The 26,885-nt window shown below is 43.5% G+C and overlaps 1 protein-coding gene and 1 long non-coding RNA gene across 11 annotated transcripts in view; one reads left to right on the top strand and one right to left on the bottom strand.

Moving 5' to 3' along the window:
• Positions 1-26,885, top strand: part of LDB3 (LIM domain binding 3) — a 249,056-nt gene that overhangs the window by 14,126 nt on the left and 208,045 nt on the right. For 8 of the 10 annotated variants that reach the window (XM_053309393.1, XM_053309391.1, XM_053309396.1 and 5 more), the window contains exon 1: positions 10,691-10,925. In XM_053309393.1, coding sequence (XP_053165368.1) covers positions 10,833-10,925 — 93 coding nt within the window. In that variant the 5' untranslated portion in view covers positions 10,691-10,832. The other 2 variants (XM_053309388.1, XM_053309389.1) reach the window with 2 other exon arrangements.
• LOC128350752 (uncharacterized) lies at positions 7,761-9,572 on the bottom strand. Its single transcript, XR_008319437.1, has 4 exons — positions 9,486-9,572; positions 9,083-9,270; positions 8,067-8,238; positions 7,761-7,911 (listed from the first exon to the last, which is right to left on the bottom strand). It is a non-coding gene; the product is annotated as an uncharacterized LOC128350752 (long non-coding RNA).

The following is a 26,885-nucleotide window of genomic DNA, read 5'->3' as shown; positions in this document are numbered from 1 at the left end:
CGAACCTACCTGCGCAGGGCTATTCTTCATCTATTCAAAACACGATCCTTGCCTCCTGCAGACCGTCCACCATCAGAATCTACCAGGCGACTTGGGCAACTTTTCCCAGATGGTCCCAGGCCAGAGACCAGGACCCCTTGCACTCTGGAGTCCCAGAGGTACTAGTCTTTCTTCAGTCTGGCTTAGACCTCCAACTACACCCCAACCATCTTAAATATCAAGCTTCCGCCCCAGCATCAGTGTTGAAAATCTCATCGCCGGGTCTTGGTTTGTCTTCTCTCCACCCTCACATCTCTAGATTTCTCAGAGGGGCATGCAACCTTGCCCCACCCCCTATTCAAATCTTCCCATTGTGGAACATAGGAAGCTGCCATATTCTGAGACAGACCATTGGTCTATCTAGCTCAGTATTGTCTTCACAGACTGGCAGCAGCTTCTTCAAGATTGCAGGCAGGAATCTCTCCCAGCCCTATCTGGGAGAAGCCAGAGAGAGAACTTGAAACCTTCTGCTCTTCCCAGAGTGGCTCCATCCCCTGAGGGGAATATCTTACAGCACTCACACTTCTAGTCTCCAATTCATATGCGACCAGGGCAGACCCTGCTTAGCTAAGGGAACAAATCATGCTTGCTACCACAAGATGAGTTCTCCTCTCCTCAATAAGGTCCTGAATGCACTCACCCATCCCCCTTTGAACACTTATTTTCAGTTTCCCTTAAGATCTTATCTTACAAGGTTCTCTTTCTGGTGATGTTCACCTCTGCTTGCAGGGTTTCCGAACTTGGCGCCCTTTCTGTTTGGAAAGAACTATGCCTCTTTCAACCTTACGATTAATCTGACATTCCTCCCAAAGGTCAACTCGGTAAGTTTTTTACCAAAAAAAAAAAATCATTTAAAAGGTTTGCGACACCCCCACCCCCCGCCTGACCAGACAGGGAGTGGTGTGGGTTTGAGTGGGTGCTAGAGTTAATTGGCCCAGTCCAGTTTGGATCTGGTTCAGACTCGAACCAAACTGGACCCGCCGGTTCCATGCACACCCCTATTCTTTGTTTGTCTCCTTTCACCATGCTTATTTGGGGAACAAGGTTTCCAAGGTCACCCTTTCCAGTGGATTAAGGCCTGTATTTTCCTTACCTACAGGGCACTTGGCCTCCCCTCTCCTGGGGGCATTACGGCTCACTCTACCCGGAGTGCAGCCACTTCCGCAGCCTTTTCAGCACATACACCATTGTTGGACATTTGCAGGGTGGCCACCTGGTCTTCCATCATGCCCTTTATACAACATTATAAGATTGCTTCCTTTCTCATGCCACAGGCTGTGTTTAGCCACAGGATACACCAGCAAGTAGTCTGAATACATCCGTCCCACCTGTCTTACCTTGCACTGCTTGGGCATGTTCTTATCTGATGAGCTCCAGCACAGGGGGAAAAGGAACATTGGCTTACTGTGAAGGGTTCTTTTCCCCTGTGTCTGGAGCTCATCAGGCCCACCCAGATGGAAATAGTTCTCATTCAGAAAAGTTGGTTATTCTGTGTTTATGGGTGGAGCCAGACTCCCAGGGTTACTTCAGAGTCAGGTTTTCCCGTCCCTGCTCTGCTGTTCCTTCATCTTCTTAACTGTGCCTCATCTGTGCGTAGCTCTTTTTCTCCTACCTATATCTAGGCCCTTTTTGTCAGCTCTTTCAACAACATGCCGCACTTTTGCATCGGCCCTGGAACTTGGGCTATGATGCCTGAGGTGGCAGGAAGTAAATTTCACGTGACCCAGTCCTGTCTCAAGCATGCTCAGTACACAACCCTATCTGATGAGCTCCAGACACAGGAAAAAAGAACCCTTCATGGTAAGCCAATGTTCCTTTCCCAGCCACATTCTATACTGTATTCTCTCTCTCTCTCTCTCTCTCTCTCTCTCTCTCTCTCTCTCTCTCTCTCTCTCTCTCTCTCTCTCACACACACACACACACACACACACACACACACACACACACACACACACACAGAGAGAGAGAGAGAGAGAGAGAGAGAGAGAGAAAGAATGATGGCATGCACACAATCCTACTACTAATCTATTTTTGTAATGTCTCTTAATTCAGCTGTACATTTATTGAGGAAAGCCATGACAAACATAACTAAAGGTACAACCACTCGGTATCCTCTTACATTATGAATTGTTTCCAGTATGGCAACAAATTTGACATTAGCTATCAAAGCATGATGGTGTTCCTATTCTGAGCCTCTACCTTGAGGTGTCCATTCCCTCCCTTGCACGCCAGGCATATAATTGGTACAGTACCACTGTTAACATTCCTGTAACATCTTCCTTCATATGACTGCTTTTAGTAATCCACTAAAGGGCAATATTCACTGGGGGTTTGTGAACTTTGGTCATTTTGGTATCTGTCTTTGAGAGAGAATTTCATCCTGTTCCCTGAAATGATTTCAACAAATACTGCTTCCAAAGCCTTTGACCTTCTTTTTCTGGCTTGGTGTAGTTGCTATTTGAAGGGAGTATGACCATTCTTTTGTTTAAGGGAAATCTGATACTGATGTCTGTGGAGAAGGGGTCATCATGGAAGAACTAGAACTCCACCTTGTGGGACAGTGTAATCTTCCCAATGTCTTCACATTTAGGACCATTCCAAACATGAGGAAAAAAATCTCTGACACTCAGTCCACCAATCACAGTCTCTCAGCCACAACCCTCTCTCCATCTTCAATAGTATTTTCTTACAGTGCCACCTGCATACAGGGTAATTTACAGTCTCATAAGCAAAAAATGGACAACTGTTTGCTCTAAGACTCTCATAATGAAAATGCCCAGTGGTGTAGGGATAGTAATCATACATGGTTGATATAAGGATTACTGAGAGAAAGATTACTGTGATGTAGTGGTTAGAGTGTTGGTCTAGGACAGGGGAGAGCTGAGTTCAAATTTGCATTTAGTCATGAAACTTTGAGCCAGTCACTTATCTTGCAGCCTAACCTATCTCACAGGGTTGTTGTGAGGATAAATATAAACATGTATACCACTCTGGACTCCTTGGAGGAAGAGTGGGATATAAACGTAAAAATAAATAAAATAATACTAACTGGGAAGCACTTTGAACATGCAAACGTGCTATAGAAATGGTTAAGGCTTGCTTGCTCCTTTCTCCTCCTGCTTGCATCCACCCATTGTCCTCCTGAGTCCGGTGATGGATGGACATAAGCAGCAGGCAGCAAGCAAGGCAGAGGCTGGTTACTCCCTACTCCTCCTGTCCATCCTTTGCTTAACTGAACCAGGTGATGGATGGATGTGAGCAGGAGGAATATAGTCAGCTGCCATATACTGAGTCAGACCAGAGCTGGTCCATCTAGCTCAGTATTGTCTACATAGACTGGCAACAGCTTCTCCAAGGTTGCAGGCAGGAATATCTCTCAGCCCTAGCTTGGAGATGCCAGGGAGGGAACTTAGAGCCTAGATGCTCTTCCCAGAGTGGCTCCAATCCCTAAGGGGAATATCTTAAGAGTGCTCACATGTAGTCTCCCATTCAAATGTAACCAGGGCAGACCCTGCTTAGCTAAGGAGACAAGTCATGCTTGCTACCACAAGACCTGCTCTCCTCTCCTAATTAAAGAGAGAATGAAATGGGCCTAATTGGCTGTTCTTAAGAGCTAGGGCCTTCCTATGGATTGCAGTATTCTCATGGGTAGAGTTTCTAGGCTACTGGCAATGGATGTGGAGAACAAGACATAGGAAGCTGCCATATACTGAGTCAGACTATTGGTCCATCTAGCTCACTGGCAGTGGCTTCTCCAAGGTTGCAGGCAGGAATCTCTCTCAGCCCTATCTTCAAGATGCTAGGGAGGGAACTTGGAACCTAGATGCTCTTCCCAGAGTGTCTCCGACCCCTAAGGGCAATATCTTACAGTGCTCACACTTCTAATCTCCCTCTCATATGCAACCAGGGTGGACCCTGCTTAGCTAAGGAGACAAGTCATGCTTGCTACCACAAGACTAGCTCTCCTCCCATGGAGAATGGAGCAACTTGCCCCTTCCAAATGGCAAATTATATTGTGATTTTTTTCCAGATGGCAATTTATAGCTCCTTTATTATGGTTACAGTTGTGAGGTCTTCAGATGGTGAGCAACCCTTCCTGCCTTTTTTCCTGACTATTGGCCCTTCAATCTGTGTAAAAGCAGCCTTTAAAAAGTTGTACTTCTAAACAGCCCCCTGTTAACAGCAGCATGGAATATTGTGGGAGCTACGAGCAGCAGTGCGGAAAACTAATAGTGAGCTGGGGGAGTGGCTAGCTGCCTGTGGGTGACCTTTGGGAGTGTTGACTCCCCTCAGAACACCCCCTCCATTCTGCACTTGGAAACACCCCTGCGGTCTTCTTTCCCATGGTGGGCACTTCTAGTTACTAGCTAGCTTGCTGGTGTTTGGTGTTTTCCCTTTACCTTCACCTTTGGAGAGCCAGCGTGGTATAGTGCTTAGAGTGCTGGACTAGGACTGGGGGAGACCCGAGTTCAAATCCCCATTCAGCCATAATACTAGCTGGGTGACTCTGGGCCAGTCACTTCTCTCTCAGCCTCACCTACTTCACAGGGTTGTTGTGAGGAGAAACTCAAGTATGTAGTACACCGCTCTGGGCTCCTTGGAGGTAGAGTGGGATATAAATGTAATAAATAAATAAACAATCCCCCCCACTCTTTTATTTATTTTTAAAAATAATTTTGTGCTGTATGTACACTTGTCTGTATTTGCATGAGCTTGCAGACCCACCATCCATATAATCTATCGTATGTGTGGGTTTTTTGTGCGGTGGATCAGGGGTTGCTTTACCTCTGGATCCTTCCTTGGGCATGTGTGCCTTTTCCTCCCCTCTTTTTAAAATATACTTTTCTATATTTACACAAATGCATGTTTGCACAAGCTGGCAAATCCACTTCAGTTGCTGGGTGTCCCTTCTACAGCTGTAACGTCTCTGGGTCATTTTCTTGGAGTGTGGATGTAGGAGTTTGACTGTGCTTCGCCTTTGTTACCGTTGAATGCTTAATAAATATTGAATATTTAATACTGTTGAATCTTTAATAATAATTTTAAAATTCCTTCTCCTTTGTAAACCCAGATCCCACTGTATTTTCCATGCGTCCCCTTCCCATCACCCATAATCCTTTCCTCCAACCCCAAAGCACAATGTACAAGGAAGAACAAATCCTCTATGTTCTAAAAGTGGCACTCATTTTTATGGGCAGCTTCACAATAATGCAGCAGGTAAGGTTGCCACGAACTGCTCATTTCTGGAGCATGTGCAGGAGCCCAACTTCTGGTGTTGGGGCAGGCATGCTGACAGTGGGTGTGGCGACTCAACCCACCAATGTCCATGTTCTACCCTACTTGCAGTTTAGAACCCATCTGTAACCAACTTCAAAACTCGGTTACAGTTGTCTGGTTCAGAAACGCAAGTAGGGTAGGCCATGCTGATGTTGTCAGGTTTAGACAACGTGCCCAATGTCAGCGTGCCTGTCCCAATGCTGGAAGTTGGGCTCCTGTGTGTGATCCAGGAAGCAGCAGGTCATGGCAACCTTACTTGCTGTGGTATGTGTGAAGCTGATTTATGTAAATCTTTCCCTAGCCACTCAGAGTAGTACGTATTTATAATTAGACAGTGAACCCAAAGCAAATTGCAGAGATCAGATAGTTACTAGGCACAAAACAGGAGTAAAATGTCACCCAGATAGATCACTGGATGACTCCTCTGGTGACTTGTGAGTAATCTCTGGCTCCAGTATTAAGCCATAATTTAAATACTTAAACCATTGTGCTGTATGTTGACTGATAAAAAACTGTTTCCTCCACATTTCTCTCTTTACAAAAAACTAACCAACCAGTTTTTCATGAGCTTTCAATTGGATCATCATTCCAGCTTTAAGACACAGTTTGCATTAAGTTTTTAAAACATTAGGCTTTTTTTAAAAAAGGTTATTGTAAGTTAGTTAAAATCTAATTAAAAATTAAATAATAATAATAATAATTATTATTATTATTATTAATAAATCATTTTTATCAAATCTGCATTCAGCATGTTCCATGCTGGTTTTAATTTGTTCTGGTTTTAAATGGTTCTGCTGCATTTTATTGATCCGCTGCTCTCTCTGACTTTTAATATCAAGTTTTATTGTTGTTTGACTGTTTAAATATATGCAACACTCTGAGAATTTTATCTTGAAGGGCAGCATATCTGTTCAATCAATCAATCAATTGGTTATAACTATGTGTTCCCTCACTAGCTAGATTGAAGGGAGGCAGGAATGGGCTTGCTCCTCACCAGAGGCGTAACTAGGGATAACGGTGCCCAGGGCAAGCTCTGCCCTTGAAATTGCGCCCCCCCCCATCCTAACCTGAGCGCGGCGGCAGTGGCGGGCGGCGGAACCACACCCAGAATTATTTAGAAGCTGCATTGACACTAGTGGGAGAGATGCTCCTTCCGAGCAATCGGCGTTGAAGGACCCGGGTGTGCCACACTCTAAGAGAGAGTAGAGAGCCCCGCTGCGAGTGAGACCCCAAGCCAGGCATTCTGTGGGCTCGATCGCCTGCCAAAGAGGGATTTCTCTGCCCGGACCGAACCAGATGGAGAGCCAGAAGCAGACTGAGGTTGCTGGACAATAAATTGCACGCACGCTGAAGGCGCGCGCCTCTGCCTCGCCAAGTCCTCGCATGGGGGAAGTTTGGAGAGGAGCAAAGCAGGGCAAAATCCCTGGGATTCTTTTGGTTGCGGCTCACTCGCTCGTGCCCAGGGCAAGGCAGCTGCGACCGGAGATGGCAGGGGGAAGAAGGGAGACCCGACGGTCCTTACCAGCTGCGGGAAGATGGGTAGCTCGGCGGTGTAGGGCAAAAAGGCTCCATATCCCTGGGCAGCCGCGGCTGCGGCGTACGGCGCTCCGTACATGGAGGAGAGCACATTGGAGAGAGTCTCCGACGGGCTGAGGTCTGCCTCGTTGCGGGAGGCGCCGTTCCCCTGGCGATCCGACGGGTAGATCGGGCGAATGTACTGGTAAGAGCGACGCCGAGGCCTGCCGTCTGGCCCGGCGTAGCTTCCCAACTGCGAGGCACGCCTGCGCAGTTCAGATTCTGTGCAGTTGGGCAGCACCGGCGGTAATGCAGTGAGCCTGCTGGGCTCTTTGCAGGAGTGCGAGTGCGGGGGGTGGGCGGGCGGGCGGGCGGCCGCCTTTCCTGCCAGCCAGTGGGAGCGCCCGCCAGCCACCCCCGCCACCCTCCACTGCCCGGAATTTGGGGGAAAAATTTTTTTTGGTGGTGGAGCTTTTCTGGGGCATCGCGCTGTGCCCCCTCCCAGAGTGGCGCCCAGGGCACGTGCCCTGCCTGCCCCCCTATCGTTACGCCCCTGCTCCTCACCAAAATAATTGGACAGAATACTGCCTGCACATTTTGTCCCTCTCTAAATCTACAAGGCCTAGAGACTTGCTTTTTTAAAAAAGGCCTGGAATTTGGCACCTGCTAATGGCCCAAACAGGTACCAGGTAAGATGCCCAGAATCAGAGGTGCACCTAGGTAATTTTGGAGTCTGGACCTTAAGGCTTTTGGAGGCCCCTCCTCCTTAGGTGGAGTCCCCCCCCACCAAGTTAAGCATCACCCCACTACACACACACACACACACACACACACAACAACAACCACACATAACACACACCATGACACAGACAGTATTTTTTACACATGAGTTCTTGAGGGCAAAAACAGCAACTGAACTCACAAGAATGTAAGAATATAAAACAGGTATATTTATGCAAATCTGCATTAGCAGAAACATTTCAATTTACTTATTGCCATCCCACATATTTCTTTCTTCACTCCCTCTGTCTCTAAAGCAGAGGTCACACACAGGCCAGCGGCAGGGGGCAGCGACCACACCTGCACACAAACACACACAGAGAGATTAAAGAGGATTTGGGTGGGCCCAGGGGGTGTGGAGAACCTGGACTTTGGCCCAGAAGTCCAAGGGTAAGAGCATCTCTGCCCAGAATTAAGACAAAACAGGAACATATGGCAATCCTAAACATGAATACCTGTAACTGTGCAGCTTCTCTGTCCATCTCACACATGCTCAGGCCTCTCAGCCTTTGGATCTTTTCCAGTCTCTTTCAAGTTCTTGTGTTTCTTGGGTCTGTTTTCCCTTCAGTTCCTCCCTGGCTCCGACAATAGCTTCTTCACAAAGATACCTTTCTCTAGTGGCTCTCTCTGAAGGTACATAAAACATATATATATCAGTTTTCTGTTCTAACTGCTGTGAACATGGATCCACACCAAACTAGACATTATAAAAAAAAGTGTGTGTGTGTGTGTGTAACTGTCCAGTGCCAAAAAAGGTAACCATGCATTTAACTCCCCTTCCCCCACTGGTAACATCTAGCACGGGGGTTTCCGACCTTGATTCCAAAGGCCGTTGTCACTGGGAATGATGGAAGTTGTAGTCCAACAATCTCTTGGGACCAAAGATTGGGAACCACTGATCTAGTAAAACATAATCATGTGCTGACATCAATGTATCATGTTTCCTTGCCCCTGCCTCCCACCAATAGCAGCCAATGATGTGTATAGTGGGGGGGGGGGGAGGAATGCAAATGGCATTCCAATGGCAGGATACAGGTAAAGGAGCAGCTCTCATTTGGGGCATAAGCCAAGCATTTCATGTAGCATCTAGATTGGCCCTTTCAGTCCAGCTCTATGTCTGTTGACTAAGCAGACATAAGCCCACATAGGTTCAGTGGGGTTTATTCCCAAGTAAATATGCATAGACTTGCAGCCTTCCCTTCTTTTTATTTCTTATTTCCTAGCAAAGGGAATTATGTCTTTGGCATAAATACCTGGTACATGGGTCCATTTAATGGTGCATAACTATAGCCACACCCACTCAGTGTTTAGAACCATTCCGTTGGCCAGGAGAGGGGACTACTGGCTCCCCCTGCCCTCCCTAAAAGGCCCCCCTACTTTGAATGAGCCCTAGAATAGTTTCTTCCATCTTTACATAGTGTTATACAATACTCAAAGCACTTTATATGCAATATCTTGATGTAATCCTTACCAAAACTCTGCAAGGTAAAGTCAGCATTATTACTCTCTGTCTTGCAGATGTGAGGCTGAGGCCAAGAAAGGCACTTGCCAATGGCCACCAAGTGAGTTCATAGCAGTGGTAAGATTGGAGCCAGGGTTCAGATTTTTGTTAAAGGCACAAGAGCAGGATAGGCTGGTTTTTCTGATCTGCTGGCAGCCCTGGGAAATGAAAAAGGAGTGCTCATCTTTAACATTTTCTAACAATGTGTGGTAGGATTAGTTTATTAAATTGCAATTTATCCCACAGCTGAACTTCCCCCCAAAAGACAGACATCTTGAAACTTTGGTAATATATACATTTATTGAAACTGAAGTGATTAATAAACTAAAATTTGAATAGATCGACAGGTCTGTTTGGAATCATTGAAGCTTACCTGCACAGCCAGCTGATGGATGAGAACATAATTCATTCATGAACAGCTAGTATCAGTGCAGGGAGGCATTGGGTGCAGTTCCCAACTCCACTGTACACTACAGCTCAGCTTGGTTACTTGCAGAAATAAGTTCTTTAAATCCAGCCAGCACAACTTGTGACTCACCAAGCCAAATGCCTGTATTATGGCCTACCAAGTGCTTGCTTGACAGCCCCTTTTCTTGCAGTCCTCCTACTCAGGAATAAAAATTGGGATGTTTATCGAGCTCCTGCTGGGCCTCTGCTACTGGGCTGCATTTGACTTCCTGGGTCACAAGTTGTCTATGTCTGCACAAAATCAAAAGACATTAATTATCATGTGTTATGAGAGAAGAGTGCAGATTATGTTTTTCTTCTAAACAAAGAAGCAATGGCTGTGACTCTAAGCATCACAGGCTTCCAATGCATGCACATTGTGTTAGGCCAGCAGGGGCTGCCCCATTCTCTTCAATATCTGGGAAATCTGCATATGCCTTCTCACTGTGTGCCCACAACTTTCCTGTACCTTGAAAAGAATAAGGCTTCCCTTGTTCATAAGAAACTCTGGCTGCTCACTAAAGCTCTTGCAAGGACTTCACGATCACTGGATTTTTAGGCTACATTAAGGGCAGCTATCTGCTGCTAACACAGGAAACAGAATATCTACCAGTACAAGTTAGGGAGATTTCAAAGCAGGAATTCCCTGTCCTTCCCTTTTACCCCTCCCTATCCCTTTTCCAAGGCTTGGTATTACTATAAGATACTTCACTAAATTATTCAGTATATTACAAATATATATTGATACCCATACCAATATGTTTGACACATGTAAGGATCACAGACTAGTGTGACTTCAGAAACTATGCTGACGACAAGATAGGATATTAGAATGGAATCAAGCAGGGTTTGCCTTTTAATGATTTTTTAAAAATGGCTAACATGTTTAAAATAAAATAATCTTTATTATCTTAGAAAAATGGCTTTGAGTCTGGTCAGGGGACCTGAGGAGCCTAGGAAGGTCTGCTAACCTCCCAGGGGGCTATATTAGACCTCTGAGTCACGGAGGTTTTGCATAGCCGGTGTTTGGTTACAAGCCTTTTATGGACTCCCCCATCAGGGATATCAGTATCTGCATTATAACTCCTATCTATTCTTAGGTGACACTTCGGCAGGACTGACCAGGCAAGAGACAAAAAAGATCATTATTTTGTGCTTTAATTTTAAACAACAACAACTCTCCTTTAAAAAAAACCAACAGAAATACCTACTTGTCCCTTCCCCCCTCTGTTCCACAGAGCCTTTGGGGTTCCTGGCGTAAAACTGAGATAAAATGTCTTACAGCGTGACTCTCAACGGACCTGGACCATGGGGGTTCCGACTGCAAGGGGGGAAAGACTTCAATATGCCTCTGACCATCTCCAGAGTAAGTGCAAGCAACTCAAAATCCTTCTCAAGTTTTGCTTAGATAAGGAAACTGTAACAAACCTGCTCCTGGGGATGTGAACTGAGCCAGGAAGGCAGAGATAACAATAGCAAGCGTCTCTTTGTATGAAAGAGAAGAATTGGGTGGGGAGAGGGCTGTGGAAATGGCAGTAAATATAGTGCTGTGAGAGTTCTTGGAGGAAAAGGTTTTGTCAACTCCTTTTGAATCTTCTCTGGTTCATAGAAAACATAGGCACCCCAGATGAGAAAGCTTTGGGTTCATCTTCTGTTAGCAGCTAGTATCTTCCTCAAAGTATTTCTGTCTACAACAGTGAATATGATAAGAAGACTCTATTCTGGATCATGCATCCCTTACTTTGCAATATAAAGTATACAGTGACATGGATTTGATTGGAATGGGAAGAGATGGTTCTGAACATTACGGAATGATGTCTCCGCCAAAACATCTAGCATTTTTGTTTCCTCACTGCTAATCTATAGCCTCAACCTTGCAACCCGTTAAGCCTTTTGTGACTTCAGCTGAAGTTATTAGTTACCAATGTGATTGCCAATGATCAGTGCCCAAGAGGCTAAAACATATCCAACATTTGAAAAAGATATTGGTTTGCTTTTCCTAAGAAATATTTTAATGCTTTAAATTTTAGACTAAACTTCAGTTGAATGGAGTGTGGTAGAGAGGCCTCTATAGTGCAGAAAATAATACCTTGCATTAGCCAAGTACCTAGCATTTCAGCTTCAAGTAGTGCATTACTTAATAATTAATTAATTGGAGTAATTAGCATCAGCCCTTCAATTTATTGCATTGCCATCTTCCACTTTCCCTAAGAGCTATTGTAAAGTAAAGCACAGGACTGCTGTTCTTAGCATACCGCCTATTTCATTAGCTTCCTAAAAGGATTGCAAAATCTTTGACTCCTAATTGCACTTGCATTCAAAGATGTGCAAGGAAGTTCCTCTCTCTTCTAGAGTCTTGGAATCATGCAAACAAGTGCTCAGGTTGACTTGTGAATGTGGCTTCAATTTTAGTTTCAGATTGCTGAATAACATACCAGATGAAACATAGATTTGTGATTTGTTTTAGTGACTACAGTCTAAACATCAGAGGTTTCTTACATTCTGGTTGTCAGGTCACAAGTTTAAGAATTATTCTGTCTTTTTAATACTTAGATATCAAATATAAGAATCTATGTTATTCTGAGTCGGACCATTGTTCCATCTAACTCAACATGGTCTTCATTGACTGGCTGCAGCTCTCCAGGATTTCAGACTTTCCTGGTTCTCCTGGAGATTCCAGGCAGTGCACCTGGGACCTTCCCATGCAAAGCAGGTGCTCTTCCATTGAATTATGGTCCTTCCGTTATAGTGGTGAGAGAGAATGCTATAGTGGTTTCTCTCACTCTGACACTCTCTTGGCCGTATAGCCCACCCTCTCTCCCCACATGCTATGGGGCAACATGAGGGTCCTTTTTGCTTCACTAGATACGAGGAGATGGTGGGCAAGAGAGGAAGAGGCTGGGATAAGCCATAGCTTGAACCCAGTTGATAGCCATTGGGCTGTTAAAGAGACAAGGCAGTTCTATAGATTGAGACCTGGAAATCCTACTAGACAATGGTGGCTCTAGACCTCTGTGTGCACCAGATGCCATCACCCACCCTTGTGCATGCACCCTCCTTCCTCTCTTTCCCATTTTTTTAAATGCTGGGGGCAGGAAGGCATCTTGCTGACACTCCAATAATCTGCTGCCTGAGGTGAGTGCCTCATGGAAGGGCCACCCTACTACTGATGGCAATGCGATTCTTTGGCTATTACTTGACTGTTTCACCTCTACATGTGGTGAGATCAGGAGTGGAATTCCAGCTTTGTACACACACACACACAACCTGGTTCTTTTCACTATGCAAACACATTTCATGTATTTGGATGCTGGATTGCTTGATTAATTAGAAATACTTCTATATTGTTCTCAACCAGAAAAGTTCTCAAAGCAGTCCAGTCTCAAAGATGGTCTCAAAAGACCATATTTACCCTGGATTTTTAACTCTCTCTACTACAAGTTAAATATCCAGGATAAAGTGTGGTCCTGTGTGGGATCATTTCTATGTGAGAGGAGAGGGAAAGGAAGTGTGCAAGTCTGAGGACCATCCACAATCTTGGCCTGAATAAAAGTGAGCAGGGCAAGTAACATCTGAATAGCCTACGGCTGAATAAATGGTGCAGTTGCTCATTTCAAAAGCTATATTTGTATTAGTATGACAGATAAACAACCGTGAGATGAACTTGTCATGAAAGGCAGGATGCAAATGTAACAATAAATTATAAATATATAGATAGCTTTGCAAGTTAAAGTATATGCTGGCAAGCTACATGGATTTTTAAACTTCCTCTCAAAATGATTTGGTCCTCAATCACTTCTGAAAACATGACATAATTTTTGAAAATACAATGGTTTACCATTGTTTTGAACTTAGGTGTCCAGTAAAGTATTTTTAAATAATCTCATATCCGATGTATAAAAGCTCTTTCTTGTGTCTTTTCCATTACGTATACATAGCTCCCCTAATATCACCAATCACCATCCTATTCCTCTGTTGTATTAATTCTGAATATTGCATATGCTTCTCCTTTTACATTATTCCTCTGCTGAAGAAGACCCATGGAGGAATATGCCTGAAGAACGTCATTTAAAACCTAAGAGGATTTTACAAGAAAGATCGACAGACGAGAGACTAGATTCCAGACCATGCCTGCTTATGACTTTTTAGCAGTGTTCACATGGGTTGGTTGTTGTGTATTCTTCCATGGGTTTTCTTTTATAGAGAAAAAAAATATTGGGTTGGAATCCACCCAACCCAAATTATGGCTGCCACCTGTCCTATCTTGTCATGACCAAACTGGGCAAGTGGCAGCCATACCCAAATCCTGACCTGGTGCGTATGTTCCTGAGATCAGTTGCTTGGATATAAGGCCAAATGTGGGGTCACATACTAGAATGTCTGCATTTGTAAAGCTAGCATGTCAGGGATCTTTCTCCTGGACCTTCTCATTTTCTATGTACGGAATACTTCCTCACTCTAAACTGTGCATTTCCTCCACCTGTAGTTTCAAATGGTACAGTCTAGTGAGAGCTCATATTGCATATGTCTGCTGATCATATACCTCACCTCTAATAGCCACAAATCGCTCCTAGGTTTCCATGCATATATAAATGGTGTATGTGAGTGAGTAATGCAGATTCCTGGCTCCCTGAAAGCTAATGAATTCATGGGCATTTCAGGAAGCTCATCCTGAGCATTCCTCATCACTATATAATATGAACATGTGTCTATGTGGGAGTAAGACATGAGACTCATCCCATGGTGGCAAAAAATGTAGCTAAAAACTCTTAAGACTAGTTGTGCCACACTAGGTATGCCCATGTGTATTAATATCTCCAAGATGGAAGGTGAAACAGGGAGCCCCTTCATTCTCCATCTTGCAGAAGGGAGCCTTTTCACCCCACGACTGAAGATCTTGGTCTCTGTATTTTTCAAGATTTGAGCATTATTGTGCTAATGTCAGAAAAATGCAGTTTAAGGCTATCTTTACTACTCATGTTAAGATGAAGCAAATGCTGAAATATGTACTAGACTGGTATCAGAACAGCAGAGCAAGAATCGAATTGGTTAGTCATTAAATATAGTCAGTCCATTATTGTGTACATGAATGCAATCAGACTCAATTTTATCTTTTCGAAAATGCATGTCTTATTTGTAAACCTATGAAAATTGTATGCCAGCTTTTCAATATAGTATCTTTTTAAAAAAATGCTCACATATTTCATTTCAGAACATTTTCAGGCAGCCTTCATTTCTTTCCCGCATTCTTTTTCTGTACATTAAAATGAACTATTTGCTCATGGGGAATTATGGAATAAGATATGCCTAAAAGCTATTGGTTTCAAACATACAGTAAGCTGTGAGTTTGGCTGATAATATCAGGGACAGCTATGATTTTCAGTACTATCCTATCTCACTTTTATACTGCCCTCCTATAAAAGTGTCACAAAATGGACAAGAAGCCACTTTTCATCAAGGATGAGGTGCTGTGGGCTGCTTGCTATATCACACTCTTATTGCAAATAAAAGTAGCACCTAGATACTGTATACCAGGAATAAATCTTACAGCTAAAATTGCAAAGGACCTTTCCCATCCAGTACATATGGACTCATTTCTGGCCTTTGGGGTACCTGTGTGTGTTCTAGCATCTGTTAAAAAGAAAGTGTGGCAATTAGGTAAAGTAGGCCCAATTGTGAATCTTTATTCAGCAAAAAAGGGAAGCTACAGTAGGTTCCTCACATCTGATGTGAACCTGCTTTTGCCTGGCTTTGTAATTTATAGGACAGATGTGCATACCCGGAGATCAAATGCTGGTTCAGCCTCAGTCTCTCTCCACTTCTCCCATGTATGCTTCAAGTGAGCTGCTTGCCTCACTTGTTTTTGTTTTTTGTTTTATAAAATAATCATTTATATGTTCAGCTAAACTGCCTTGGCCACCCTTACAGCAGTATGTTTATTCACCTCCACCCTACTGGGGAAAAAATCACATATCAGCGGATATCACATATCCTTACACATGGGGATCCATACACAGATATTTTCTATATTCATTTCAGTACGATAAATCATGCACAATAACATGCGTAATAGCAAAATGCCTTGCAAACTAACTGAAGTGAATCAAGCACTTCAGTAACGAAGTTTGTTTTTTAATTGGCACAGTTGGAAGTACCATCAGTTATTTCCTTCTGGGAGGTCCAGGTGATCAGATCTCGGAGTCTTTAAAACCAAGCAGCGCAGGAGTCCCAGTCAATCAGAAGGGTAACAGGTGAAGGCATATCTTTGGGTTCCCATGAAATAGAGCATTGTGCTTAACGCCTTGTCATTTATCTAAAAATAAATGGCCGAGTGGTGGTTGCAAGTAGGGAGAAGCAGGCGTGTGAGATTTTAAGGTCACCCTGCCATTTCCTGTCTCTGGAATTCTGGAACTGAATATTTTTCTTCTAGCAAGCAGGTGTGAAAAATATTTTTGATACTCACTTTAGCCCAGCATTGTTGACATATGACTACAAACACAGCACCAATCCCTTCTTTATAGTCCCTGTGGACCTGCTGAAGTTGGTCCGTAGGGCATTCCCCAAGATCAGAAATAATAGAAGCCAGAATAATGGCAGGCTTAGCCTTGTAGCATTCACAAATATTGCTGCGTTCAACACAACTAACGTTTATGGGGCCCAACACACAGGTGATTGTGCTCTGATTGGACAGTTTTTCTAATGTGATATAAAAAGTGGGCCTCCTAGAAAGGGCTTGTTAGGGAGGTGCTATGCTAGGGTACTGGAACTGGAGGCTTCTGGGTCAAATCAGGCCATTCTAGGAGTGCAGACTAGGTTATCAAATCATCCTCCACTTGAATGACCTAAAGACCAAATACTAAGCAGTTCCTTTCAAATCAATAGGTTATACATTCCATCCCTGAGTTGGATGTCAGAGCTAGGACTCATTGGAGTGACATTCTGGTTCAGTTTTGCACAGCCTTTTGGCTCCCCTATCATTGCTTCCTAGGGAGCTTTAAAGCATGGGGTCTTCTTCGATGATACTGTCCCTTCCTTTGATAAAGTTGGAGGGGGTGGGGTATTCTGAGAGTGTGAATTAGCACTGCCAAGCAAATTGTGGATGCATATATTTTTTAAAGTTTTTCTTGAATTAAGGAGATTCAATATGAGAATAATCCAGGATCCTGTTAAATACCTTGATTGCAACATCCAACTGATTTTTTAAGGGTTTTTTTCCGTATTCATACCTTTTGTGGAAGACAATGGAAGCTACAAGAAATTCCTGTGAAAATCAGGCCATAAGTGATAGCTATGGGTAAAACTTCACCTTTCAAACAACTGTTGCAAAAAGAATTTGTTTTAAAAAAAAAATATGGCAGCCCCGTGTTGAATGCTGCCCTTCCCATAAGCCTAGTGCAATTTACCCCCATCCTGTATTTTCCTGCCACTACTAGTATCAGCCAATGTTGCAGGGAATGGGGCAGCAGAAGAAATGTATAATATTGTCAGAACACTGCTTTAGGAGAAGGAGACGTTACAGAGTGGGAGGGGAGAAAGCCACCAATTTGCTATCCATTGAATGTTCTTTGTAATCTGCTGCCTTTTTGGAGTTTCTTGTGGCATAACATGGTTTGATCATAAGATGTCTGAGTTCTTTTAAGGATGTTGTGGAATAGATGCTTTTGGGATTTGTGTTGGCCGTAGAAAAACATTACCACCCAAGCCAAAGCTAAGAACCTTTAGCTCTTGGGAATTTTAAATAACTGGCGGACTTGAGCTCTCTAGTTTGTGTTTGAGGTCTTCCTCGCAACTGACCTCCTGCTTACTTGGAAGATAGCTGCTTTACATCCTTAATGGGCTTCACACCTTGGACAAATACCTTACCTAGCCAATGGATAGGCAGCAAGTCCTATCCATTGAAGACAGGGGGATGCTCTTGACAACTAAGTGGCCCCTGTTTTCTTGCTTATGTCAGAAGGGTGGACTCCATTTGCCCTGCAGTGCAGAGAGCACAAAGTGAACGCCAGGTAGTCCTGGACTCTCCTTCTCATTTTCAATATTTGTTGAAATGTTGTATTATGAATAAAAGAATATTTAGCTCCTATAGAGTGCTTTAGAGTGTCCCAAGTGCATCACATACATTATTATCTTAATAATCTTTACAACTACAGCCAGCATAGCATAGTGGATAGAGTGTTGGACTAGGACTGGGAAGACCTGAGTTCAAATCCCCTGGGTGATTCTGAGTCCGTCATGTATCTCTCACCCTAACCTACCTCACAGGGTTGTTGTGAAGATAAAATTAACCAGGTACACTGCTCTGAGCTCCTCGGAGGAACAGCGGAATATAAGTGTAAAAATTATATATATATATATATATATATATATATATATATATATATATATATATATGGTAGTCCAGTATTTCCCCATATTGGAGCTGAGAGAGGGAGCAGTGCCTGAAGCAAACAATAGGGGCTTGTCTGACCGCCAGTCATTTCATGGGTGAGGTGGGGTATGAACTAAGAGCTTATAAGCTCACAGTGGTAAGCCTTGCCGCCACACCAACTCTTTAGTGTAGAGTTTTTGTAAATCATACAAATCCAACGCCAGGGACATGACAACTTCCTGTCAATATTTCTCTGTATCAACTTCATCAGGAGACAGCATAACTTCCCTAAATGCCTGTCTGGAGGCAGTAATGGGCTGGATGAGGGATAACAAGCTGAGGTTGAATCCAGATTAGACAGAGGTACTGATTGTGGGAGGTCGGTACTCAGGAGATGATTTAGATCTGCCTGTTCTGGATGGGGCTACACACTCCCCCAGAAAAAGCAGATATGTCATTTGGGGATACTCCCGTTCCGAATCCGAAGCTCTCTCTGGTTCCTCAGACTCAGGCAGTGGCCAGGAGTGCTTTCTATCAGCTACACCCATTTCTGGAGGTAACAACCTCAAAACAATGGTAAATATGCTGGTAACTTCCAAGCTAGACTTCTGTGATGTGTTGTATGTGGGGCTGCTTTTGTATCTAGTTGGAAACTGCAATTGGTGCAGAATGCAGCAGCCAGATTAATCTCTGGGTTCTCCCAAAGAGACCATATGACACCCGTTTTAAAAGAACTGCACTGACTGCCAAAGTGATTCCAAGCAAAATACAAACTGCTGGTTATTTCCTATAAAAAGTTTCCTATATAAAGTCCTCAACAGCTTGGTTGCTAGTTATTTAAGCCTTCTTTGTCATGAACACTTCCACTTACCGAGATTTCATGAGGAGGTTCGGTTATGGCTGCCACCGGTTCATTTGGCTACATGGGACCGGGACTTTTCTGTGGCTGCCTCAGGGCTTTGGAATGTGCTCCCTCTAGGAGCTAAGATAGGAGCTAGGAGCTTATCCATCTCTTGCTGCCTTCAAAAAAATCACTTAAGAAGCACCTGTTTTCTCAGACCTTTTGTGAAACTGTTCTTGAGGGATGTGCTCGAAATGTGATTCGGCATCCAAATTGCGGGGCACTTCCCTTTAAAAACAAGGGCTTACAAAGGCCCTTTAAAGCAGAGGAGAGCAGGCCCATACCTGTTCCTCCTCCGCTCGCCACCATTGCCGTCATCTGGGCGCTTCCTTCCGCTATGCCTGTGTGCTAGCAGGGCATCTCCCAGCTGCCCCTACACGACACCTGCACTTATTTTAAGTTATGTACAGCGCCTTCAGATTCAGGTGTTAGGCAGTTTATAAGTGTAATAAATTAATCAATTATGTCAGAACTGTGGAAATTGTTCACATTACATTAGCCAAAAAATTTCAAGGATATTGTCATGTGAAAACTGACCTTTTCCCATTTTCCTTCTATGCTTGCATTGTTTAGTGCTGAGGTATCCTCCAAAGAAGGAGAGCAACCCCAACCTTGGTTATTTTGGATGGGGTTTTTTTGGGGGGGGGGCGTGTTTCAGATTCAGAGTATGTTATTTCTCTTCCAGCAATTCTTGTGCTACTTCCAAGTCATTAGATTAAATCAAATCTATTTTTCCGTTCTCTCTGATCAAAATAGAGCAGTCATGAGTGACCTCTTTTGTTTCTCATAAATTACATGTACCATCAACGTCCAGAAACTTTCATTAAATAATAATATTCATGCAAGTTTTAAGTATTGCTCCTTATATGCCAGACTTCCTCAATAATAATTCTTGCTCTCACTCACTGGCTGCTTCCAATAACAACCAATATTTGCTCACACTCACACAGAAATCTGGAGCTTTAGCACTCAATTGTTAGAGTGCTCTGTGAGCATGACATGGGTTCAGGCTGTGGGATTCAGATGCTGGCATGAAGCCAAATCAAAGGGTGGGTTTTTCAGGGTCCTATTAGCACCACAGAGACTGTTGTGACCCTGTACCTGCCTCAGGTATGAGTAGGGAGCTGGCAGGAAGGTTTAAGTGGCAGATGATTCTGTACCCCCTGCTAGTTGGGATAAGCTGCTGCTTTAGTGATATCAGTGGTAGAGCACATGATTTACATGGCTGAGGTCCCAAATTAAATCTCTGGCACCTTCAGTCAAAGGACCTCAAATAGCAAGGTTGTAGGAGGACCTCTGCCCAAGATCTTGGAGAACTGCTGTCAGTCAAAGCAGAACATAAGAACAGCCCTGCTGGATCATACCCAAGGCCCATCTAGTCCAGCATCCTGTTTCACACAGTGGCCCACCAGATGCCACTGGGAAGCACACAGGCAGGAGCTGAGGGCATGCTCTTTCTCCTGCTGTTACTCCCCTGCAACTGGTATTCAGAGGCATCCTGCCTTTGAGGTGGGAGGTGGCCTGTAGTCCTCCAACTAGTAGAGTTGGAGGACAGCTGTTGATAGACCTCTCCTCCATGAGGTTATCCAAAACCCTCTTAAAGCCATCCAGGTTGTTGGCTATCACCACATCTCGTGGCAGTGAATTCCACAAGTTGGTTATGTGTTGTGTGAAAAAGTACTTCCGTTTGTTGGTTCTAAATTTCTGGGCAATCAGTTTAATGGGATGACCCCTAGTTCTAGTGTTATGTGAGAGGGAGAAGAACTTATCTCTATCCACTTTCTCCACACCATGCATGATTTTATAGACCTCTAGCATGTCTCCCTGCAGTTGTCTTTTTTCTAAGCTAAAAAGCACCAGATGTTGTAGCCTTGCCTCATAAGAAAGGTGCTCTAGGCCTCTGATCATTTTGGTTGCCCTCTTCTGAACTTTTTTCAGTTCTACAATGTCCTTCTTTAGGTATGGTGACCAGAATTGTACGCAATACTCCAAGTGTGGCCACACCATAGACTTGTATAAGAGCATTATAATATTAGCAGTTTTATTTTCAATCTCCTTTCTAATGATCCCTAGCATGGAATTGGCCTTTTTCACTGCTGCCACACATTGGACCGGGTCTCATGATCAGTGAGACCCGGTTTTTCCTGGCTGAGCAGGAAGAGCGGGCTAAGCCCGCTCTCCCCGCTCACAAGTGGGCTGGGAGCCCTGGGTGGCCGGATCAGCCGCCCACACAATGGTCGGCTCTGTGACAGAGCTGGTGGGGGGAGTGGGGGGAGCAGGGGTTGCGCGGCCCCCACAAACCCCAATATGCCCTGCCCGAGCACGCAGGGCATACTGGGGAGACCCCTGAGCCAGGAGGCAGCTTTTCGCCTCCCGGCCGGGGGTCTACTCATAAGCAGCACGGCTACTCACGAGCCTAAAAAGCAGGTTTGCTGGAGCGTTCGCTCCGCAAACCTGCTTTTTAGCAGGGGTTCTCGAGCGGGTTACCTGCTCAAGAACCACCACGCTTGGCTGCAAGCCAGGTGGTTCTTACGGCCAACAAAAATCGGGCTAGGCTCTCCTAGCCTGATTTTTGTTGGTCATGAGAATTGCCCCATTGAGTCAACACTTTCAACAAGCTGTCCACCATGACCCCAAGATCCCTCTCCTGGTCAGTCACCGACAGCTCAGATCCCATCAGCATATATGTGAAGTTGGGGTTTTTTGCTCCAATATGCAACAATTTACACCCTCGAACAATGAACTGCATTTGCCATTTTGTCGCCCACTCACCCAATATGGAGAGATCCTTTTGGAGCTCCTCACAATCTGTTTTGGATTTCACTACCCAAAAGAGTTTGGTGCCATCTGCAGATTTGGCCACCTCACTGCTTACCCCAACTTCTAGATCATTTATGAATAAATTTAAAAGCACCAGTCTGAGTACAGATCCCTGGGAGACCCCACTTGTTAATTCCCTCCATTGTGGAAACTCTCCATTTATTGATTACTGATTAAGTGCTGTCAAGTTGGTGTCGATTCTTAGCGACCACATAGATAGATTCTCTCCAGGATGATCTGTCTTCAACTTGGCCGTTAAGGTATCCCAGTGGTTCATTCATTGCTGTCATAATCGAGTCCATCTACCTTGCTGCTGGTCGTCCTCTTCTTCTCTTTCCTTCAACTTTCCTCAGCATTATGGACTTCTCAAGGGAGCTTGGTTTTCACATAATGTGTCTGAAGTATGATAGTTCGAGCCTGGTCATTTGTACCACGAGTGAAAATTCTGGATTGATTTGTTCTATAATCCATTTGTTTGTTTTCCTGGCTGTCCATGGTATCATCAGAAGTCTTCTCCAGCACCAAAGTTAAAGAAACAACAATACTTTTTCTATCTTGCTTCTTCAAAGTCCAGCTTTCACATCCATAGAGTGTCACAGGAAAAAAACATTGTCCCAATGATTCTAATCTTCGTAGGTACAGACACATCACGGTATCTAAATATCTTTCCCAAGGTATTCATTGCAACCCTACCAAGTGCTAGTCTGCGGCATGTTTCTTGACTGCTGGATCCTTTAGTGTTGATGGTCAATCCTAAAAGGCAGAAGCTATCCACCACTTCAGTGTCTATTTATACCTACTCTCTGTTTCCTCTCCAACCAGTTACCAATCCACACATGAACTTGTCCCCTTATCCCATGGCTGTTATATTTTATCAAGAGTCTTTGATGAGGAACTTTGTCAAACATTTTTTGGAAGTCCAGGTATACTATGTCAACCAGATCACCACATACCTGTTGACACTCTCAAAGAACTCCAAAAGGTGAGACAAGATTTGCCTTTGCAGAAGCCATGTTGGTTCTCCTCAAGCAGGGCCTATTTTTCTATGTGCTTTACAATTTTCTCCTTGAGAATGCTTTCCATCAGTTTGTCTGGAACAGATGTTAGGCTAACTGGCCTGTAATTTCCTGGATTGCCCCTGGATTCCTTTTTGAAAATTGGTGATACATTGGCTGCTTTCCAGTTCTACAGTACAGAGTCTGATTGTAGGGATAAGTTATATATTTTTGCAAGGAGATTGATAATTTCACATTTGAGTTCTTTAAGAACTCTTGGATGGAGCCGTCTGGCCCTGGTAATTTGATAGTTTTTAATTTTTTCAAGACAGTTTAGAATGTCATCTCTTGTCACCTCTAGATAACTCAGTTCTTTAGCCTCCATCCCTGAGAAGCCCGGTTCAGGAACAGGTATACGCTCAGTATCCTCTGCCATGAAGACAGATGCAAAGAACTCTTTTAGCTTCTCTGCAACCTCTATAACCTTATTAATAATCCTTTTTACTCCCTCATTGTGTAATGGTCTAACCCCCTCCCTGGCAGGTTTCCTGCTTCTGATGTATTTAAACCAGTTTATTGTTATTCCCCTTAATGCTTTTAGCTAAATGTTCCTCAAACTTTCTTTTCGCCTCCTTTATTATCACCTTGCATTTCTTTTGCTTGAGTTTGTGTTCTTTTCTATTTTCTTCTATTCTCTTCATTTTAGGTTAGATGAATCATAGTTCCCATGCAGTATCAGGTAGATTTGTATGTTCAGTGTATGGAGTTGTCAAATATTATTGTAAAAGTGGGCAAATGGCAGAAATGCATATACATTTTTATGTATAAGAAGATATTGCATGATCACCTTATGTTCTAATAGAAATCCTTCCACTCAGAAGTGCAAGTGCTATTGCTAACTTGGTTCCTGTGTTGTTTCAAAGACTAGAAAACAGATTTTAAGAAAAATTACACAGTAGGACCAATATTTTCACTAACATTCAATGAATAGCATCCCTGAAACTATATACTACACAATTGTGGAATCTATGGACACAATCATAAGAATGAATACAGGCATGTGTATTGTCTTTATGTTGAAGAAAAGAGTAATTAGGAATGCTTCATGTTCTGTCCCAGCCTCCAGTTCTAAATCCTCAGCTAGCTTCAAGGTCCCAGCCTCTAGATCTATTCTAGTTACAGCTCCAGATTTGAAGAATTCCATTCCTTCTTCTGTGCTCTCCCCACCCCAGTTTGCCAGGATCAGCTTAGGGCAATTGATTCTACAATATTGGTCAATAGCCAATATAGCTTCCTATCTAGTACAATCAGTATCGGCCTATGCCTGGGGTTCTCAAACATAGGTTCCCAGCTGTTGTTGGACTACAACCTAGGGATGAGCATAGAATGGGATTTGCGTTCTGTTCTGAACTCAGAACAGAACACAAATGTCTGGAATGTTCCATTGGAACAACCAGTCAAGCTGGTTGTTCCAACAGAATGAGATTGGAATGTTTTTTTATTGTTCCAAGCACCATTTTGGAGTTCTGTTTTCTTCTTGATGACTGATTTTGCACTGGCTTCCGATTGGCATGCAATGTCATTGCTTCTTGATTGACTTGTTATCATATAAATCAACTTGATTTGTATGATAACAAGCCAACCAAGAAGCAAGGAGATCGCAATCCAATCAGAAGCCAGTGCAAAACCAGTTATCAAGGGGAAAGCAGGCCTTCAAAATGGTGCTCGGAACACTCGAAATGTTCCAACTTGGAACAGGGTCACTCTGTTTCAAGCTTGAAACAGGCCCTTCATTTGAAGTGCATTCTATTTCAAGCATGAAACACTTGAGATGACCTGTTTTGAGTCAGAGCGATTCGAGCATGAAACATTCTGCACACCCTTACTACAACTCCTATTATCCACAGCTACAATGGCCCTTGACCACTGTGTCTGGGGATGACGGGATTTGTAGTACAAAATCAGCTGGGGACCCAAGTTTGAGAACTCCTGGCATATAGTATTGTGTTTCTTATTCACATAATGTAACGATTATGCTCATGAGGAACTCTTGTCTGTGATCACAGCTGCTTGAAATGTAAAAAAAAAGTCCTCCAAATACATTGTTTGTGAACCAAAACTGCTTGATGACTTTATAAAACCAACAGTAGCCTATAATTTTTTAAATAAATAAAACAAATAATTACAAATTCTACTGAGGATAAGTTAAAAACAAAGAAAACAACATGGTTTCATTTGCAGAAAGCATACATTGGAGAGAATGTTTTTTTGCTTGCTTTGGACTATAAGAAATGCCATACAACACTTTGCCTTTCTGGTGTGTGAGCCTTTGAAGGTTGTCCTCCGTGGGGTAGTAAGGAATCCTTCCCTTAGCACTGCTGCTGAACTATCAAAGGCTAGCAACAGACAGGAATGGTACACTAATAAGTAGAGTTATTGCTCAATTAAAGAAATCCCAATCTGTTAATCATAAGAGTTGCAGTTGATCAATCAGTTGATTAAATCTGAAATAATAATAATACTACAAAAGTGCTTCTGAGGAAAAAAAAAATACTTTTCTTGTTTTAAGATGATGTTCCCTCATTCCACAGAGGCATTTCTTTGTGAGGGAGAAGGGAAAGTGCCTATTCCAATGCCATCTACTTTTTTTATAAGCTCTTGTAGTAAAAACAATTTTTAAAAATCTACTGCTTGTTTAACTGGATCATCAGTTGATTTAGGCTGCAATCCCATTCACACTGAGTTGGGAGTAAGCCTTGTGAAACTCCATGGGACTGACGTCTGAGTAAAAATGGATAGGATTGCACTGCACAAGTTATTGATTAAATATTGCAGCCCTACAGAAAAGTCATGGTGGTACATTGCCCCTTGAGTTTCCTGTTTCTTTCCTCTTCCCCCATGTGTAAGATGCTTTCTGAACAGAGCAGTCCACTATATTATCTTAGTGATATGCTTATAAGCCTCGTGCGTGAAATGCCCTTACAAGGTACTAGGAAACAACGTTCCCCAAATGGCCAGTCAGATTTGTTTTTCACCTCCTAAAAGTCAATGCACAGAATCTACTGCCTGGTGGAAATGGGTGGAAGCACATACATGGTAGAACTTATCTTGTAGAAATAAAATATATTTTAATTGTCATTTTATTGTATGTTTTTTAACTTTTGTAAACCGCCTTGAGATTGTTTTTAATGAAAGGTGGTATATAAATCCAACAATCAATCAATCAATCAATCAATCAATAATACCCACCTATTCACTCTTCATAAGAACCGCCCTGCTGGATCAGGCCCAAGACCCATCTAGTTTAGCATCCTGTTTCACACAGTGGCCCACCGGATGCCTCTGGGGAGCCCACAGGCAAGAGGTATGTGCATGCCCTCTCTCCTGCTGTTGCTCCTACTCCTTTGGGAAGGTTAGAGTGGCTGAGATTAGACTCCAAGGCAGTTTCTCATTAAGGCACTGACACAGGATGAGATGCCTTGTCTTTCTTATTTGCCCATGCCTATTATAACTGGAGTGAGCAACATCTTTGTCAATAATAACAACAAATATTATATACCACTTTTCAACAAAAGTTTCCCAAATGGTTTACAGAGAGAGAGAGAGAGAGAGAGAGAGAGAGAGAGAGAGAGAGAGAGAAATAAGATGGAGTCCCCAAAGGGGCTCACAATCTAAAAAGAAATGTAAGATAGACACCAGCAACAGTCACTGGAGGTACTGTGCTGGGGGCGGATAGGGCCTGCTAAATACTCTCCCCCTGCTAAATAAAGAGAATCACCACATTAAAAAGGTGCCTCTTTGCCCAATTAGCAGGGGTGAATGCATCTTGTCTTGACTGATTTTTGTGCTTTGTTCAGCACCATTCCACAAATACTGATGTATGGCAATGGGCAGCTGGTGGATTTGGAAAGAACTCTGCCTTTCATGATCATGGAATTATATTATCTTGCCTCTCATGCTTAGAGGACAAATGCCAGTTGTTGGACTATTTTGGCTTGACCTCTTAACCGCTGCTGGTTGGCCACCGTTCCTGCCCTAATTTCTGACCTAAACCCTTCTCTTTTAACAGGCCACTGACTCAAGGCACCTAGTGTATTTTAACAGCCTATAGCCCTTTGATGTACAGCCAGCCTGGGCTGCCTTTACACTGCATGCCATATAAAATGACAATGGAAAAGCGCTATGTAATCTTTACCTGCCCCAGATCACACGTACACCACTCTAAAGCTTGTCCGTGGTGGG

Source organism: Hemicordylus capensis, chromosome 3, assembly GCF_027244095.1.
Source record: "Hemicordylus capensis ecotype Gifberg chromosome 3, rHemCap1.1.pri, whole genome shotgun sequence".
Taxonomy (NCBI): Eukaryota; Metazoa; Chordata; class Lepidosauria; order Squamata; family Cordylidae; genus Hemicordylus; species Hemicordylus capensis.
The sequence above is the reverse complement of the archived record's forward strand: the minus strand, read 5'-3'. Positions and strand labels throughout refer to the sequence as shown.